This window comes from Protopterus annectens, chromosome 2.part1 (genome assembly GCF_019279795.1).
Source record: "Protopterus annectens isolate FY-2018-M chromosome 2.part1, PAN1.0, whole genome shotgun sequence".
In the NCBI taxonomy this organism is placed as follows: domain Eukaryota; kingdom Metazoa; phylum Chordata; order Ceratodontiformes; family Protopteridae; genus Protopterus; species Protopterus annectens.
In genome coordinates, this window is record NC_056729.1 from 1,789,356,811 (window position 1) to 1,789,374,319 (window position 17,509).

At 40.7% G+C, this 17,509-nt stretch overlaps 1 protein-coding gene across 2 annotated transcripts in view; it reads right to left on the reverse strand.

Annotated features, from left to right (window-relative positions):
• Positions 1-17,509, reverse strand: part of MTOR (mechanistic target of rapamycin kinase) — a 4,577,509-nt gene that overhangs the window by 1,181,382 nt on the left and 3,378,618 nt on the right. For both annotated transcript variants that reach the window (XM_044063218.1, XM_044063219.1), the window contains exon 37: positions 9,526-9,638. In XM_044063218.1, coding sequence (XP_043919153.1) covers positions 9,526-9,638 — 113 coding nt within the window. The remainder of the gene's footprint in view (positions 1-9,525; positions 9,639-17,509) is intronic.

The following is a 17,509-nucleotide window of genomic DNA, read 5'->3' on the forward strand; positions in this document are numbered from 1 at the left end:
GGACTGATTTTTTACTTTTGGACACAGTATTTTTCGGTAACTGTACCTTGTTCACATTACTGTTATTGAAGGATCATTGGTTATACCACTCCTACAGAAGCTGTTTTTCGGAGTGGTAGCAGGGTTCAGTGTTCCGGTCCTCTGAGGTCTTTTTTTGGTTTTATCTTTCAGTCGCATTTTTCTTATATCTGAAAATGTACTTGCTTTCCTTCTCTCTCTCTCTCTCTCTCTCTCATGGCTGACTGCTTTTACTTGGAGAAGAGCTCTCTGCAAGTGAAAACAGTTATTCTTGAGAGCACTGCACTGAGCATTCTCCTGAGAGAAATTTAAGATGTATAATATAATCAACATTGAAAGGTATAGTGGCAAACAGTTTGGTGAAAAATAAATGAAGGTTGAAACTGTTGGCAGTGAACACGTTTTACAAGTAGCTGCCTCCTCAGCAACCTTAATACTTAAATGCACCCAATATAACAAGGTACACTTTTCTTTTACTTATTTAAAGGTAACCAGTACATGTTTTCTAAGTAGTAAAAGTTATTATTTACTTAAAGTATGTAAACTGTTTTTCACATCTGGGAGGGGAATATCAATAAGAAATGGACAGAAAACAATTCATTTAAGTGGGAACACAGACTGCAACACGTGCTTTAGCATGGGTAACCTTAATTTTACATTAAGTAATACCTGTGTGCTTAGCCATCAATTTGGGACAACTGCTCCTATCTGGAAGGGTAAACTTCATTTGTTGAAAATGTGCAGTTTTTTTGTGTTTGTTAAAAGTTAAAAGGGGATGAGTACTTTCATTTAAGCAAAACTTCTTGAAACATGTGTCCTAGGTTCAGATGGAAATGAGAAGAAGCAAACGTGTAAGAAATCAACCTGCCATACATTAGTGTGTACATGCAAACTAAAAGTTGGAAATACTCATTTAACATATCGTTAACTGTGTAACAGGTGGGAGTAATAACTTTCTATCATAATGACTACTTTGTCCATATTATTAGGGAATGTAAATGGACTTACAGGTATAGACAAAAAACTAAGAGTACTGACTTGCATTAAGAAATATAAGGAGCAGACTTCCATGATGACTGCACACTGATCAACAGGTTGATTACAGCTCTCCCAGTATAAAAAATACAAATTTCAAAAGCAACAAGCAAAACCTGTTTATAAGGGTAAAATGTAGTTACTGTTTAGTCATTACAGTGCCTGTGTGTCAGCAACTAAGAATCCTGGAGAAAGTAAGAGAAAATTAATTAGAAAAGAAGAAGAAAAACTCTGGTGGGGAAGAGTTTTTATCAGGTTTTAACCTCATTACAGGAGACGGCTTTCAGTAAATTAACAGGGAAAATAAATCAAATGCACTCAGAAGTTTTTAAAATAAGTGAAACACTGGAGAAAGACATACAGTCAAATGGCAAAAGGCTGTTGAGAACAGAAGCAACTTTATAGGTTCATAGGTAGGTACTAGGCTATTGGCCCTGGGGCCTATTACAAGCCCAGCCAAAAAGGTTACCCTGTCTTTTGCCACCCAAGAAAATTATTATAGGTTCATAGTTTAAGTAATTATTTAGATAAACTTACAAAATTGCATAAATCACCACTTAAAATGAAGCATGACTGGGTGAATATGAGGATTCCAGAGCTAGGAGACACACCAGTCAGATAAAACCTGACATTTTCTGCTGTACCAGAAAAACTGGAAGGAACAGACTGCAGTAATTTTATGAAAGTACAAATAAATAACAGGACTGGTATTCCACAAGCAAGGCTGGTGTGGGTGCAGATTAGCAAACAGGCACTAACGTGCTGTCAGCAAGATTAAACCTAAGCACAGAATGGGTGAAAGTCTGTGGGGGTTACAGCTGTCTATCTTGGGGCATCTACACATACATGGAGGAATGAACTTCCTTTCCGGAAAATGTATATAGTTATGTGTTTGTTGAGAATTAAAATGGGTTGGAGTTAAAAATGAGAATGCACATGTTTTTTCTGTTTGTTTTTGAATGCTTTTAGTGAAACAAAGAGTCTGGGAAAATGTGACATGGGTGTAAGTAGAGGTAAAAAAAAACTGTAACTACATACAAGTTCTGCCTGCAACTACTAATGTATGCATGTAAGTTGCAAGTTGGAAACATAAATTCAAGAAAAACTGTCATGTACTATATATGAAAGTAATAACATCTTATCAGAATAACTACATACCAGTCATGTAATGGAATGTTAATGACATTGCAAGTATGGACAAGAAGCAAAGACTATTGAATTAAACTGAGAAGCGTAGGACACATATAGCAATGTTACAGGAAACATACTTACATTGGCATGAGCATGCAAACTGGGCAAAGAAAAAGATTTCAGAATGATTATTCAGCAGATTATCATCAGGGATAAAGACGAGCTGTAAGAATACTGATTGCAAGAGGGGTTCCAGCAGTGATAGAGGAGAAGAAGAAAGGCAACAAGGATGGACCCGTGGTAATATGGGGTTACTGGCAGGGAAGGAAGTGTACATTGGCATGTATTTATACTCAAGATACTACTAAGGATCTTAAGAGAATTATGGAAGAGGTAATTAGCTTCCTGCAGGGTATACTATCCAAGATTAGGAAATGAAACCCAATATGCAATAGTAAAGGTGCTGTAAGGTGGACCTAGACAAAAGGGAATAGAATTCTGGAGAAACATATGAGAATGTTTGGAATTAAAGATATGAAGTTACTAGCAGGAGCCCAAAGATAATTTACATATCATATTCCAAGATACAACAAAAAGGACCAGATTGGACAGAAACTATATTTCATAAGAGCATGGAGATTTAATTGGCATTTCTAAAAAGTACAGTTTTGTACCTACCATAAATGTAGATGTTCGAAGATCCACATTGCTGCAGTCATAACTTATGGGTAGTCCGCTGTCCTCGGTCGGCCCGAATACCAAAGTATTAGGCTGACGTCGGTCATGGGTGCTCAGATCTGACGTCAGAGCATCAAGGTATTAAAGCACATGACCGACGTCATTTCCTCAGTCTTTTCTTGCCCCAGATGTCAGAAGGCCCTAAAAATAAAGGCCACGGCCAAAAATAGAATAACTCCCTAAAACCATGTACAAAAAACAGCTACAACCCAAATCATACCACCACTCCAAACTACAGAGGGGAAGGAGGGAGGGTAAATTGGATTGCAGCAATGTGGATCTTCGAACATCTACATTTATGGTAGGTACACAACTGTACTATGTTCTTCATCTCACATTGCTGCAGTCATAACTTATGGGTAGAATCCCAAAGCAGAGGTAAAGGGAGGCTGGCAAAATCATAAAGCATTGGGGGCTGCCAAAATGCCCTGCAAGATTGCAGTGGCAAATCCAGCCCTAGATTTGGAATAAAGAAGAAGATGGTAATGTTTAGAAAAAGTGTGCACTGAACTCCAAGTAGCTGCTTCCAAAATATCTTTAGTAGCTACCCCCCTTAAAAAAGCAGTAGAAGTGGCAGTAGCCCTAGTGGAGTGAGGCCTGATTCCAGCTGGAATCTCCTTACCATGGTGAGAATAACAAAAAGCAATACAAAAGCCAATCCACCTAGAAATAGTTTGTTTTGAAACAGGTTTCCCTTGAGAACCCAAAGCAAAAGAAACAAACAACTGCTGAGACTGTCTGAACCCTTTAGTCATGCTCAAATAATAACGCAACTGCCTGTGAATATCCAAAGTGTGCAAAATTTTCTCCCCTTTATTTTGGGGATCTGCATAAAAAGTAGGCAAATGAATAGATTGGTTCAAGGCCACATTTGAAACCACTTTAGGCATGAAAGTAGGGTTAGTACGCAGAGATACCCTGTCCTTATGAAAAATTAGGAATGGTTCAACTGCCATTAGAGCCTGTAATTCAGAAACCCTTCTAGCAGACGTAATGGCCAACAAAAAAGCAGTCTTCCAAGACAAAAACTTTAACTCAGCTGTAGCTGCAGGTTCAAAAGGAGGTAAAGTAAGTTTTTCCAACACAAAATTGAGATCCCAAGCAGGAGTAGGAGCTCTACGCCGGCGTCTTATGTTCTTTGCCCCCCTAAGGAATTGCTTAAACAAAGGATGAGAGAATAATGGTGGATCACAGTCATAGTGAGCAGAAATGGCTGCAGCATGAACTTTTATAGAGGAGAAAGACAAACCCTTGTCCAATAATTCTGTAAGATATTGAAGAGAAACACTCAAATCAGGCCTGGAAACATCAAAGCTCTTTGCTTTGCTCCAAATAAAAAATCTCCTCCATTTATCAGCATAAACTTTCCTTGTACTAGGCCTCCTGGCCTCCAAAATAACATTCAAAACTTGTTGAGGAAGCTGCGACCCTCCAGGTTCTAGAACAGAATATGCCAGGCTGTTAGATGCAGGGACTGAATCCTGACATAGAGGAAATGATTGCCCTCCTGAGTCAAAAGGTGTGGAATCAAAGGCAAAGGGTAAGGAGGTTCCCGTACTAAACTCCTCAGCAGAGGGTACCAGTGCTGTCGAGGCCAGTCTGGAGCTATTAGAATCATGGAGGGCTTGTCTTGTCTGACCATCAAGAGAACCTTTGGAAGAAGAGGCAGAGGCGGAAAGGCATAGACGTGAAGATTGCTCCAACTGAATGATAGAGCATCCACTTTCCAAGCTGTGGAATGAAACATCTTTGTGCAAAACTTTGGCACCTGGAAATTTAGTGGAGAAGCGAACAGATCTATGTCTGGAGTCCCCCATGTCATTGTCAACTGTCGAAATACACGAGGATCCAATTTCCACTCGTGGGGATCCACTATCCGTCTGCTCAAAACATCTGCTAAGGAGTTCTGTGCTCCTGGCAGAAACCTTGCTTGAAGAGTGAGTTGCAAACTGAGAGCAGTCTCCCACAAAATCATAGCTTGCCTGCAAAGAGGGTACGAATGGGTTCCCCCTTGCTTGTTGATGTACCACATGACAGTTGTGTTGTCTGTTCGAATCAACACCTGCCCTGGGAGAAGTAAATCCTTGAAAGCCATCAATGCAAACTGGACTGCTAACATTTCCTTCAAGTTGATATGTAAATGTTGAAGTCTGGCAGGCCACGTGTCTTGAACCCATTTTCCATTGAGGTGTGCTCCCCAGGCCTTGTCCGAGGCATCCGTCGTTAAAATCTGACTCGCCTCTGGTCGGGTCACAGAGAGTCCCTTGTTTAGGTGACATTCCTGAGCCCACCACAAAAATTCCTTTTGAATGCAAGGTATTATCTGAATGACAGTGTCCAGATCTTGGCAGTGTTGTGTCCATACATTTTTGAGATACCATTGTAGCTTCCTCATATGCAGTTTGGCATTGGGAAGCACCAGAATACAAGATGCCATGAACCCCAAGGCTTGAAGGACTGTCCTTGCAGTCAGCCTGGACCGTAGAGACAATTGATGGAAGTAAAGTGTAAGATTCTTTTGCTTGTCCGGGGTCAAAAGGCCATCTGGGAAGCTGTATTCAGTCTCACACCCAGAAAGCACATTTCCTGAGAGGGTACTAGACTGGACTTTGTTTCGTTCACAGAATACCCTAGGCACCTTAACGCTGTCATAACATACTGCAGATGGTGAAGAAGCTCGTGCTTGTCTTGAGCAAGAATCAGGCAATCGTCCAAGTAAGGATAAATTTGTATTCCTCTTAACCTGAAGAAGGCTATCACTGGAGCCAGAACTTTTGTGAATACCCTGGGCAGTAGATAAGCCAAAGGGCAATGCAGAGAACTGATAATGTAAAGTCCCAGCCCGAAACGCAGGAATCTCCTGCAACTGAGCCTGATAGGAACATGAAGATAAGCCTCTTTGAGATCCAGAGTTACCATCCAGTGATCTTTGCCCAACAGAGGCAGAAGTTGTTGCAACGTCAACATTTTGAATTTTGGAATGTCCAGATATGTGTTGAGGATAGATAAATCCAAGATTGGCCTCCAAGTGTTTCCTTTCTTTGGTACAAGAAATAGGCGAGAGTAAAATCCGAGGCCCACTTCTGACAGAGGGACCTGCTGTATAGCCCCATTTGAAGAAGTAAAGAAATCTGTTTGTGAGCCTCTAACCTTTGCTGAGGAGGAACGTCTGGCATGCCTTTGAAAGGAGGCAATGTGTGGAAATAAAACTTGTAGCCTCGGTCTATAATGTCCAACACCCATTTGTCCTGGGTGACTAGAAACCAATTTTGCTTGAAGAGTGCCAACTTTCCTCCCAAAGGAGCTGCCAGACAGGAAGGATCTGGCAGCTGAAGATGCAGGTCATTGGGCCTGTTTACGAAAGGACTGGCCCCTGCCCTCACCTGTAGATTGTGCTGGTGAACTCCACGGCCTAGGCCTGAAAGAACTCTGAGCTCTGCCCCTACCACGCCTAGATCTAACCCTAGACTGTGAATCAGAAGAAGGGTAAGTCCAACCCTTAGCAGGCCAGTTCCTGCTAAACTTAGGGGGCTGCACCTGCAAAAAATCTTTAACAGTCTGCATAGACTTAGCCTTGTCTTCCATTTTTTTCAAGACAGACTCCACAGGAGAACCAAACAAAACTTCAGACTGCAAAGGAGCATCTAAAATCCTAGCTTTAACATGCTCTGACAAATTCTGATCCTTAAGCCAGGCGTGCCTGCGAATAACTGAACCAGTGGCAGCCACCCTGGAGGAAGCCTGCAAAGCATCAAAACCACACTGCAAAGCATGCTTACCCACCTGATCAGAGGCATGTACCAAATCCTGTAATTCCTTACACTCTATGCCCTCTGCCAAAGCATCCATTTTAGATTTTAACTGAGTAAGGAGAAAATTCTGGTACTTCAACATATGAAACTGGTAATTCAAAGCCCTCATTGCTAAAGTGGAAGAGGTATACACTTTCTTACCCCACCTTTCCAAAGCTCTAGCCTCCTTATCCAAAGGAACTGGATTCTTTACAACAGAAGCCCTGACACCCTTAGGTCTCTGGCTAATAGTTTCTGGATCGGCCCTAGGACTTTTATACAGATATTTATGAGCCTCAGGCACTCTGTAATACCTATCTGGCTTAACTGGTGCAGGAGGCAAAGAGTCTGGATTAAGGGAAGCCTCAGAGAAAACGTCTTGAACAACATCCAAAACAGGAGGTATAGCCAAGGGCCTATGCTGTGGTAAAAACAAAAATTCCCTAAGCCTCTTCCTGGAATCTGAGAAATCCTGACCTTCCCATTTAAAATGCTCCCTCATGGAATGCAGGGTTTCTGAAAAAGAAAAATCCTCTGGAGGAGAAGCAGGAGGAGTGGAATCCTCTGCGTCTGAATCAGAATAAGGAGGAAAATCCTGAATGTCTTCAGCCGAAGACTCTGAGTAATCTGAAACCTGCTCCAAACTTTCCATTTCTGGCTCCACCATAGGCCTCTTATCAGGAGGGGGCATAGAACCCCTGATTAAAGTAATTAAATCTTCTGCCATTTTAAGCATATGTTTTTTAGGCACAGAACCTGCAGAGCTAGGACTGACACCTGTGGAAGGCAAACCAAGTCTGCCTTTGGAGGGCACCTTAGAGACAGAAGGAGAAGGCTAACCACCTTAGGCAAAGAAGGGAGAACAGTAACCTGAGAGGCCCCCTCAGCTTGACCTGACTCCTGAGAGGCCAAATCTTGCAAAACCAACGTCTCCCCCTGAGACTCAGTTGAAACTTCGGCCGGATCAACCAAATCCACCGTAGTGTCTAAAGAACTGGCGTCCGGAACGGACGAGTCATCCTGTTTGGACTTTAAAGATTTATCTTTGCGCTTCTTCGCGGTAGCGGGCGTCGGAGGATCCGACGGCATATTGTAATTACACCGCTTACCGAAGACAAGCCTAGCACAATCTAGCCTACGTTTAATGGTGCGCTTATTAAACCTAGCACAAAAGCGACACCCTACTACGTCGTGCTCTGGTCCCAAACAAGGAATACAAAGAGAGTGGTAATCCCTATGCGGTATCTGTTTCCCACAAGAAATACAATTATTCACTTTTTCTGACATCCGGAAGTAACTGAGGCAAGAAAAAACAAAAATATTCCCCAACGGGGTACTTAGCCCAACTTGGTTTCGGTCTGAAACTCAGAATACGAAAATTTCAGAACGCCGAACGGCACTTGCAAACGCTGCTTCTGCTTCGGACCATGCGGCAAAAAAGACTGGGGAAATGACGTCGGTCATGCGCTTTAATACCTTGACGCTCTGACGTCAGATCTGAGCGCCCATGACCGACGTCAGCCTAATACTTTGGTATTCAGGCCGACCGAGGACAGCGGACTACCCATAAGTTATGACTGCAGCAATGTGAGATGAAGAACATCACAGCCAATTACCTCTTCAGACCATGTACCAATAAAAATTACGATAAAGATGTGTTGTAATGAAAATGAGACATTAGTCGTTTCCTACTTATTATTAAATAGAGAGGATTTTAAGGAATGGGTAATGAAAACAATTCAGGAGTTGCTAGGGAATGTGGAAATTCCTTCAGAAGGAACACTGACGAGTGGGATACAATGAAAATGCAATCTGAAAATATGGTAGAAATTACAGATAAAGAGACATGGGAAAGAAGTAACAGTAATTACTTAGAGGGATTATCAAAGTTAAAGTATTGCAAATGAAGGGGAATCTTAATGATACAAAAAGAGGAGTGTAACAAAAGCTGGCAGGTTTTAAAAACTCATTATACAGTACTTTGTTAAAAATGTTGGGAAAGCAAATGGTTGTAAATAATGAAATAATTATTTTGAATTAGAATACAGGATGTAAACTGCCTAAGTGTAATGTTATTGGCCATCAAAAAAGTAATTACTACAAAATAGAAATCAGAGTCTAAACCACCTGTAAGTGAAGTGCTGAGGGTTGTAAAGGAGAAAAAAGAATTGGGAAGTTCTACAGATCACAAAAAAGTATGCAATAAGGTACCAAAAGCACTGAGAAACTAATAATCCACACTCGTACCACTGCCCGGCGAAGCAATAAAGCCACAGATTGATTCTATGTAAATGTCCATTTATTGAGTAAAATACAAGCAATTGCAGTAAACATCTACATGTTACTACAGGAAAATAAAAACATGCTACACTTTCATGCCAGGATACCATGGTTGTTTCTGTTGGAGAATACAAAGCATGTAGTGTACCATCAATAGAAACAGCTAACCTTTAGTTAGACTGTAACACAAATTTCCCTCTTGGCAGAAGCTGTCAGTACTGTGAGACACCTTCTAAGCTGAGATGTCAAGTTGTTTCTCCTGGATACAGAGCACTGCTATAAACTTACAAAAAACAGTATGTTACTCTGCATCCCCTTCCAGGCAGTGACGTACCACTGAAAAACATTACCAGAATAAGCTGCCATGTGTCATATTATAAACTGGCTCTGGGACAAACTATGACCTCCTCTTAACACCGAAGTGTCATGGAATTACTGAGACTGCTGGCTGAGCTGCTTTTTCTATGGCAGTATTATACAGGACATCACTAGACTTGATTGCTGCCCATGTGCCTGCTCAACCTATACCAACCTTGCCATAAGTTTGTGAAGTTCCTGCTTGTGCTGCTGGTCCTCGGCTGCAATTGCATGCTGAGCCTGCTGCTGCATATTCTGTACAAACAGCTGCATATGCTGAAAAGCATCCTGCAAAACAACACAAAGAAGCATAAATGCAAAATGCTTAATTAAGCCAATTAAACACACATTCATAAAATGTAAAGCTTTGTCAAAATCTAAAACAAATACCAGTTTTTCAACACATCTAATGAAATAATTACAAGTTACCATCAAAATTTTCTTAAATTAATTTTTATCGTACTAACATATTTAAATTTGTCTAACAAATTTTAATTTCAAAGCTACAAGCCCTGTTTCACATAATGAATCCTAGCTACCAAATAGGTGGCAATCCACTGAGCACAGAAGAAGTTATCAGGGACCTGGGGACCCAGGTTGATAGTAGCCTGTCATTCGACACCCATGTAGCTAAAGTAGTTAGGAAGTCCTTCTACATTGCCCACCTTATCATGAAGGGATTCTCATCTAGATCAAGGGAGGTCATAGTCTCCCTATACTCATCACTCATCAGACCAATGATTGAGTACAATGCCCCATTCGGAATGTATCTGACCCGACACTTGCAGCAGCTGGAGAGGCCACAAAAGTTCCTCACCAAAAGGATAAAGGGTCTCAAACATCTGTCCTATGCTGCCCGACTGAAAGAACTCCAGCTCTATTCAGTCGCTTACTGCTTGCTCAGAGGTGACCTTTGCCTAACATACAAGGCCATGTCAAACCCAGATTTGATGAATATGCTTCACCTCAAAAAATCTAGATCCGTCAGAGCCTCAAGGCTGGCAGACTTAAACCTCGACACTGCTATTAATAGGACGTGCTGGAGGGATAGATTCATCACCCAAAGACTCCCTATGCTGAGGAACAAAATCCCGGTATATGTGAGGCAGAGCACCTCGCTGGCCTTGTTCAAGAGAAATCTTGACCAATGGATGGGAGATCGCAGATATACCCCACGGATTACCCCAGTGTCACTGCTCGACAGAGGCACAGCAAAATAATGGGTATAGTTCCCCATACTAAAGGGGTGGCGTAAGCCACAAAACTATGGGCTAGGCTTGTAAATGCCCTCGGGCAGATAGCCTAGTATGAACCTATGAACCTATGAATCTAGTCTTCTTATACTTATTGAATTGTTGATCACATAATCGGGTAGTATATGGACCTTTTTGGCCATGACCCTGGACAGAGTGGCATAGATAAATGGAAAACTTTGTGTAGTCAACCAGTCATGTAGGTTTGGTAGATAAGAGGAAAGAAAAGCCACCAAGGAAAAAAACATGCAGACATGAGGGGAACATACAAATTCCCCACAGATAGTGAAAGGTGGTCAGGGTTGAACTACAGACACTGGAGTTATTTTCTTAAACATAGCATAAGTATCTCCAAACTCTGGACCCCACCCAGTTCGGGTTTGTAAAAGGTAGATCATGTCTCCTAAATCTGATAGACTTCTTTGAAGCAGTCACCAAAGCCGTAGACAAGGGTAAGGTGGTTCACACAGCCTACCTAGATCTTGCCAAGGCTTTCAACACCATCGCCCACTCTGGAATTATAGATAAACTCACTAAACTAGGTATAAATCTCTATGTCACAAGATGGGTTGCCAACTGGCTCACTGACAGAACCCACACTGTGAAAGTAGCAGACTCCAAATCCGACTTCAGACCAGTGACAAGTGGAGTACCACAAGGTTCAGTCCTGGGTCCTCTCCTGTGTGGTATCTACTTCCCTGAAGAACAGGCTAACACAGAAGGTCTTGGCTAACGAAGTTCGCAGATGACTGCAAACTAGGAACCATAATCAAAACTCCTAATGATGTGGACATCCTACAAAAGGGCCTCACTGAGACAGATGCCTGGTGTCAAAGCCATGGCCTCAAGCTCAATGCCAAAAAGTGCATTGTCATTCCCTTTGGTAAAAACCCATGAACTACAACATAGGCGGTAGTATACTTAACACCGAAAGTGTGATAAGAGACCTTGGGACACAGGTGGACAGTAGTCTCTCCTTTGATAATCACATCACCACAGTAGTCAGGAAATCCTTCTATATGGCACACCTCATCACAAAAGGTTTCTCATCCAGAAAAAAAGAGGTCATTGTTCCCCTCTACTCATCACTCATTAGACCCATTATAGAGTACAATGCCCCTTTTGGTATGTACCTCACAAGACATCTACAACAACTGGAAAGGCCGCAGAAATACCTCACAAAGAGGATTACCGGCCTCAAACAGATGCCCTACACAGACCGTCTCAAAAAACTCCAGCTTTACTCTGTCGCATATCTCCTACTCAGAGGCGATCTCTGCCTAACATACTTAAAGAAATCCCAATCCCTCCGAGCTACACGCTCTAGGGACCTAAACTTTGTCACCACAATAAACAGAACATGCCGGAGGGATAGATTCCTGTCCCAGAGACTTCCCATACTCTGGAATAAACTACCTATCTATAACAAGCAAAGCTCATTAGCACTCAAGAAAAATCTTGATGACTGGATGGGAAATAGGAAATTCACCCCGGGGATCACCTCTGTGGCTCTGCTTGACAGTGGCACAGGAAAATAATTTTCTTGGGTGGCAAAAGCCAGGGTACCTTTTTGGCTGGGCTTGTATAGGCCCCAGGGCCGATAGCCTAGTACCTACCTATGAACAAGTATGTACTCACCATACACGATGACCTGCTAAGAGAGCTTCTGAAGTGCATAACACTAGGGATTTCCTCTTCTAAAATTACCAGCCTAACAAAAATCTGAATTTTCCCTAACTCCCACACTCGAGGATATGTATGCTTCCTTGTTTGGTATAATGGTTAAGTTATTACTTCTTAGACACAAAGTACAGTGTTTGAATCTGATGTCTTGCTATTGGCTAAGCCTGTAAAAGTTTGCAGCCTGACATCGTAGTATTTACAACTTATATCAAATCATGTCTAGACTGACGAGTGCATCCAGCTCCTTCGCTCCACACAGATGGACACCCACAAACGATGCAGAAAAAAATGTAAGTCAAAGAACCAGAAACACTAGTATACAAAATATATATGGCCTCCAAAGCCAGGAATTGTGGGTGTGGGTCCCACATGGGGTGATTATAACCTTGATACAAGTAGAGCTTTCGTCAGACCCCAGTGGCTTAATGGATAAGGCACTATAAACTATGCAACTGTCCGACTTGCATTAGTCATTCACTTCTGTCTCTCCCCATTTAGCTCCTTCAGTACCATTAGTGTAAACTTAATGTGGGCTATCAGACGTGCAGTCAGAACGAACACCTATATGTTAAATAACCAGCTTATCCAGATAGTAGTTTAACCACTTTTACACAGAATGTAAATGTGCAACAGGCTACTCAACAGTAGACTTCATAAACCAGACACTCTTCTCAGATGACAGGTTATCTAGAAGAGAGTTAAGTTTTGTGTGTGTGCACATGCGCATGAGAGAGACTTTATCTTTACTTGTTTCAGATAAAAAAACTTCATAGGTAGGTTACTAGGCTATCGTCTCAAGGGCCTAAGTATGCCTAGCCAACAAGGTTCCCTGGCTTACGCCACCCAAGAAAGTTGGGTCACCAAAAAAGGGGCACTGTTAAAAGCCAATTTATTCCAGTATCAAGGCTAACCTCTGATGATGATGTGTGTGCAGAGGAATTTGCTTTACTAAAAACATGCTTTTAGAGCGTGACTACCCTAGGCAGCTACTTGATGATATTGCAGAATTGGTATTGAGAGAAAGAAAGGGCATTTATGGCCCCATTATTAAATGTGGTAGTAATAAAACAGAGCATGACACTGGGAATACATGTAAAAACGATTATGGGTCTACCAGTATGGTTTTACATTATTCAGTGGATGCAAAAAATATTGAGAACATTATTGTTAAAAAAATTGGCATACACCGAGTTGTGATGAAAACACAAGCTGGGCAGTCAAACCCCAAAATTTACTTATAAAAAGGGAGAATAATATGAAGAATATCTTGGAAAGACCCCTTAACCAGTACCACAATATATTTCCATCTACCCGGTGTTGTGGAAGATGTAATCAGTGTAGTTTGATTAATACTAACTACAACGGGCATCTAAGAGAAAAAATCCAGGGATACACAAGAGGTGGAAAATTTAGTTTTATGTCAGAAAAAAATTATCTATTTTGCAGTATGCAACACCTGTGAGGCGTTTTACATCGGAAAAACCAACAATGCATTTAATAAGAGAATATATCAATATGTTTACAGTACTTCTAAAGGTGACAATAAAAGTGCACTAGCAAGGTATTCTATAACCTGTACTATTTTTTTAAAATTCACATTTTTTTGTAGTTGAGCAGCTTTCAGTACATGCATACCCAGGGGACTGGAAAAACAAATTTCCAATGTTATGGCAGTTGAGGATGGATGCCACCACTCCCCCTGGGTTAAATAAGAACATTTCCATTGCTAGTGGACTGAAAGACAGATTGAGGAAAATTTAATTACAGTGTATTTTTATACAACTTTAGTGTTTATTCAGTTTAAAATGTTTTTAATGACATTTAACAAATGTGGGGTACTTTATTTCATGTGAAGTATTATATATATATATATATATATATATATATATATTTTGTATTTTTTGTATTGTCCTGAAAATTGGTTAGAGTATTAAGTAATTGAATTTGAGGGTGTGTCTGATTGCTGACGTAGGATTCAGTATTTAAATGTTTTTTAACTTTAGTAAGGAAGGTTCTGATGATGTCTTTTATGCAACAAGATGAAAGCGCTAAACCTGGTTGTATGTGTGTTTAATAAACGCTTGTTGGAATTTGGATCCTGAACAACTGCTGCTTCCAGTTTGTTTTTATATTTTAAATCATTACAAATAGTAAAAATTAAAGGACAGAATTAACACTGTGTTAGATCTACCAATGAAGTAGGTAAAGCAAGTCAAAAGGAAGTTCACTTCAGAGTCAAAATGAACTGAAGATGGCTCATACTACAATCTTCCACATAGGCAGGTATCCTACCAGTGACCTTAACCCCTAGGAGTAGCTCCTAGAATGCAATTTCAAACTTCAGTGCTTCATAACAACATTAATTACCAAGAAGTCATGGCATATGTCTGCTGTCTACATGTTCCTGGCAGCTACCCCACAATATGAATCTTCTATCACATCAGACAGAGGAATACTAACCTTGTGATACAAGAAAATAAACCAAAATCAATGACACTAGTGACTTTTTTGGCTACTGGGTTCTCTACATAAAGCAAACAGTAAAGCTATCTTAGTTTGTGTACAGCCTTCATTCGCAAGAAGAAAAAGCAGAGCCTCTAAGATACATTGGAAATGAAATCCAATTACTCATCCTTGCATGAAAACCACAAAGGTGCAAGGATTGATAGAAAGTAGACCACCAAGCCTATATTCGTCAGAAAACGACGATTAATTCCAACAAAAGTTTGGTCCTGATGAAAAATTAAAGAAGGCTCCAAGCAGTTAAGAGGCTAGAGCTTCAAATTCCTGCAGAGGTAATAACTGCCAGAAAGACAGCTTCCTAGGACTCAAAACAAACTGCTAAAGAATAGGTTGGCTTGAAGGCAAGAATTTAAGTCTCTAAATCATAAAATTCTGGTCCCAAGAAAGCATGGATTTTAGTCAGGAAAAGTAATGAAACTTGACAACCTACAATAAGCCACAGACTTGCTTACTATCCAAGCAACTGCCATGCCTTTGGAACAGGCTACCAATTCATGTGAAACAGATCACCTCTAAGACATTGTTCAAGAGGAACCTGGGCGAGTGGATGGGACACTGTAAATGTTTACCGGGATACTGCCCACAACCTTCCTGGACATGGGTAGTCAACACTAAATGCAATCTTGTGTACTGACTAGTACTTCTATGGTATTACATTGGGTTAAAACAGCTAGGGTCAAAATGACCTCCAGGACGATAGCCTAGTAATTTCCTATGATCATGAAAATCAGTACTGCTGAAGCATGAGCCTTTACTATACAGAAACAAAAGAAGAAATGTCACATTTGCGTTACTCAGGGGACTGTCTGTTCGGCAACATGTTAATCTTGCTCTGTATTTTATATAGGAAAGAAGTGAAACAATAAAGACAGTATGTCTCTCAACATTATTATTCAAACAGAATATACAACTATGTTAATGCTTTATAAAAACAAAGTCAATCTTGTCCAAATTTTAAAAAAATATGTTTTATGATGGAATAAGTTTAGCCAAGTATTAAAGATGGAGATTGGAATAATTTTATTCTTTATCATGAACTAGTTTGGCGGATAAAATTAAGAGCTGATAAATTTACAGAACTGAACATAATACCAGCGAGCTAATTTCTTTATGTATTTTGGTGTGCTTTTTGATGTATTTATATGTAAATTTTATTGGCTGATTTTTTTGAAAATGTGACTTGATTTTGATTATAAAAGCTATTTACGAAATGAAATATGAAATAACTTGATTCTGAGAAGTCTGACAATGTGATGATGAAACCACTTACCTTCTAATAAACTATCTTTGGAAGTGACCTATTTTTTTATTTAGCAGTGGTCTGCAAGGAAGACTATACCAAGTTTTATCATCAGGTATTTTGATTAGGTTTCTTCAGCTGTTTAAGACTGCATCTAGATAATAACTCCAGTGGATCTTTTATTAGTGCTCTTCTCTTAGAATGGGAACTATAATAATGGACCTATGGCACTACAAATAAATCCCAGACAGGGCATTATTTAGAAAAAGTAGGACATTGTCCCATCCTGTCTGTTTAGATATTGCAATATGGATTTATTTTTCAATCTGACCAGAAGGGCCTCTAGATTGGAAATAACGCTCTGAATAAATAAGTAGCAACCTCAAATTTAAGAAAGCAAGACCCAGATTACTAAAGGAAGCAGCACCTCATGACTGAAGACCTTGTGGTGAAGGAATATTACAAGTAATGTTCAATATGTCTTCTCCATAATACTAGAAGTTGGGACTGGATCAAGACTGAACTATAGCACACTGAAGATGTGTAAGAAGGGTGAATGCCATTTATATGTCTGCTGTCTTAACTAAGTATCCATCCATCTGTCCATCTATATATGTCTTTTCTTAACTGTGTAAATGAACTGATCCAATGACCTTGACAAATTAGACAAATACACTGAATGAAATAGACTTCAGAATATAGATGTTGCAAATATCTTCTTCTTCTTTCGGCTGCTCCCATTAGGGGTCACCACAGCAGATCAACTGTTTCCATTTCTTCCTGTCCTCTGCATCTTGCTCTGTCACACCAACCACCTGCATGTCCTCTCTCACCACATCCATAAACCTTATCTTATCCTGTTACCTGGCAGCTTCATCCTTAGCATCTTTTTCCCAATATACTTTGCATCCCTCCTCAGCACATGTCCAAACCAACGTAATCTCGCCTCTCTGGCTTTGTCTCCAAACCTTCCAATCAGGGCTGACCATCTAATATACTTATTTCTAATCCTGTCCACCCTCGTCACACCCAGTGCAAATCTTAACATCTCCAACTCTGCCACGTCAAGCTCTGCCTCCTGCCTTTTTGTCAATGCCACTGTCTCCAACCCATGTAACAAAGCTGGTCTCACTACCATCTTGTAGACCTTCCTTTTCACTCTTACTGGTACTCGTCTGTCACAAATCACTCCTGACACTCTTCTCCACCCACTCCATCCTGCCTGCACTCTCTCCTTCACCTCTCCTCCACACTCGCAATTATTCTGAACTGTTGATCCCAAGTATTTAAACTCATCCACCTTCGTCACCTCTACTCCCTGCATCCTCACCATTCCTCTATCCTCCCTCTCATTCACACACATATATTCTTAGTCCTGCTGACTTTTATTCCTCTTCTCTCTAGACCATATCTCCACCTCTCCAGGGTCTCCTCCACCTGTTCCCTACTCTCACTACAGA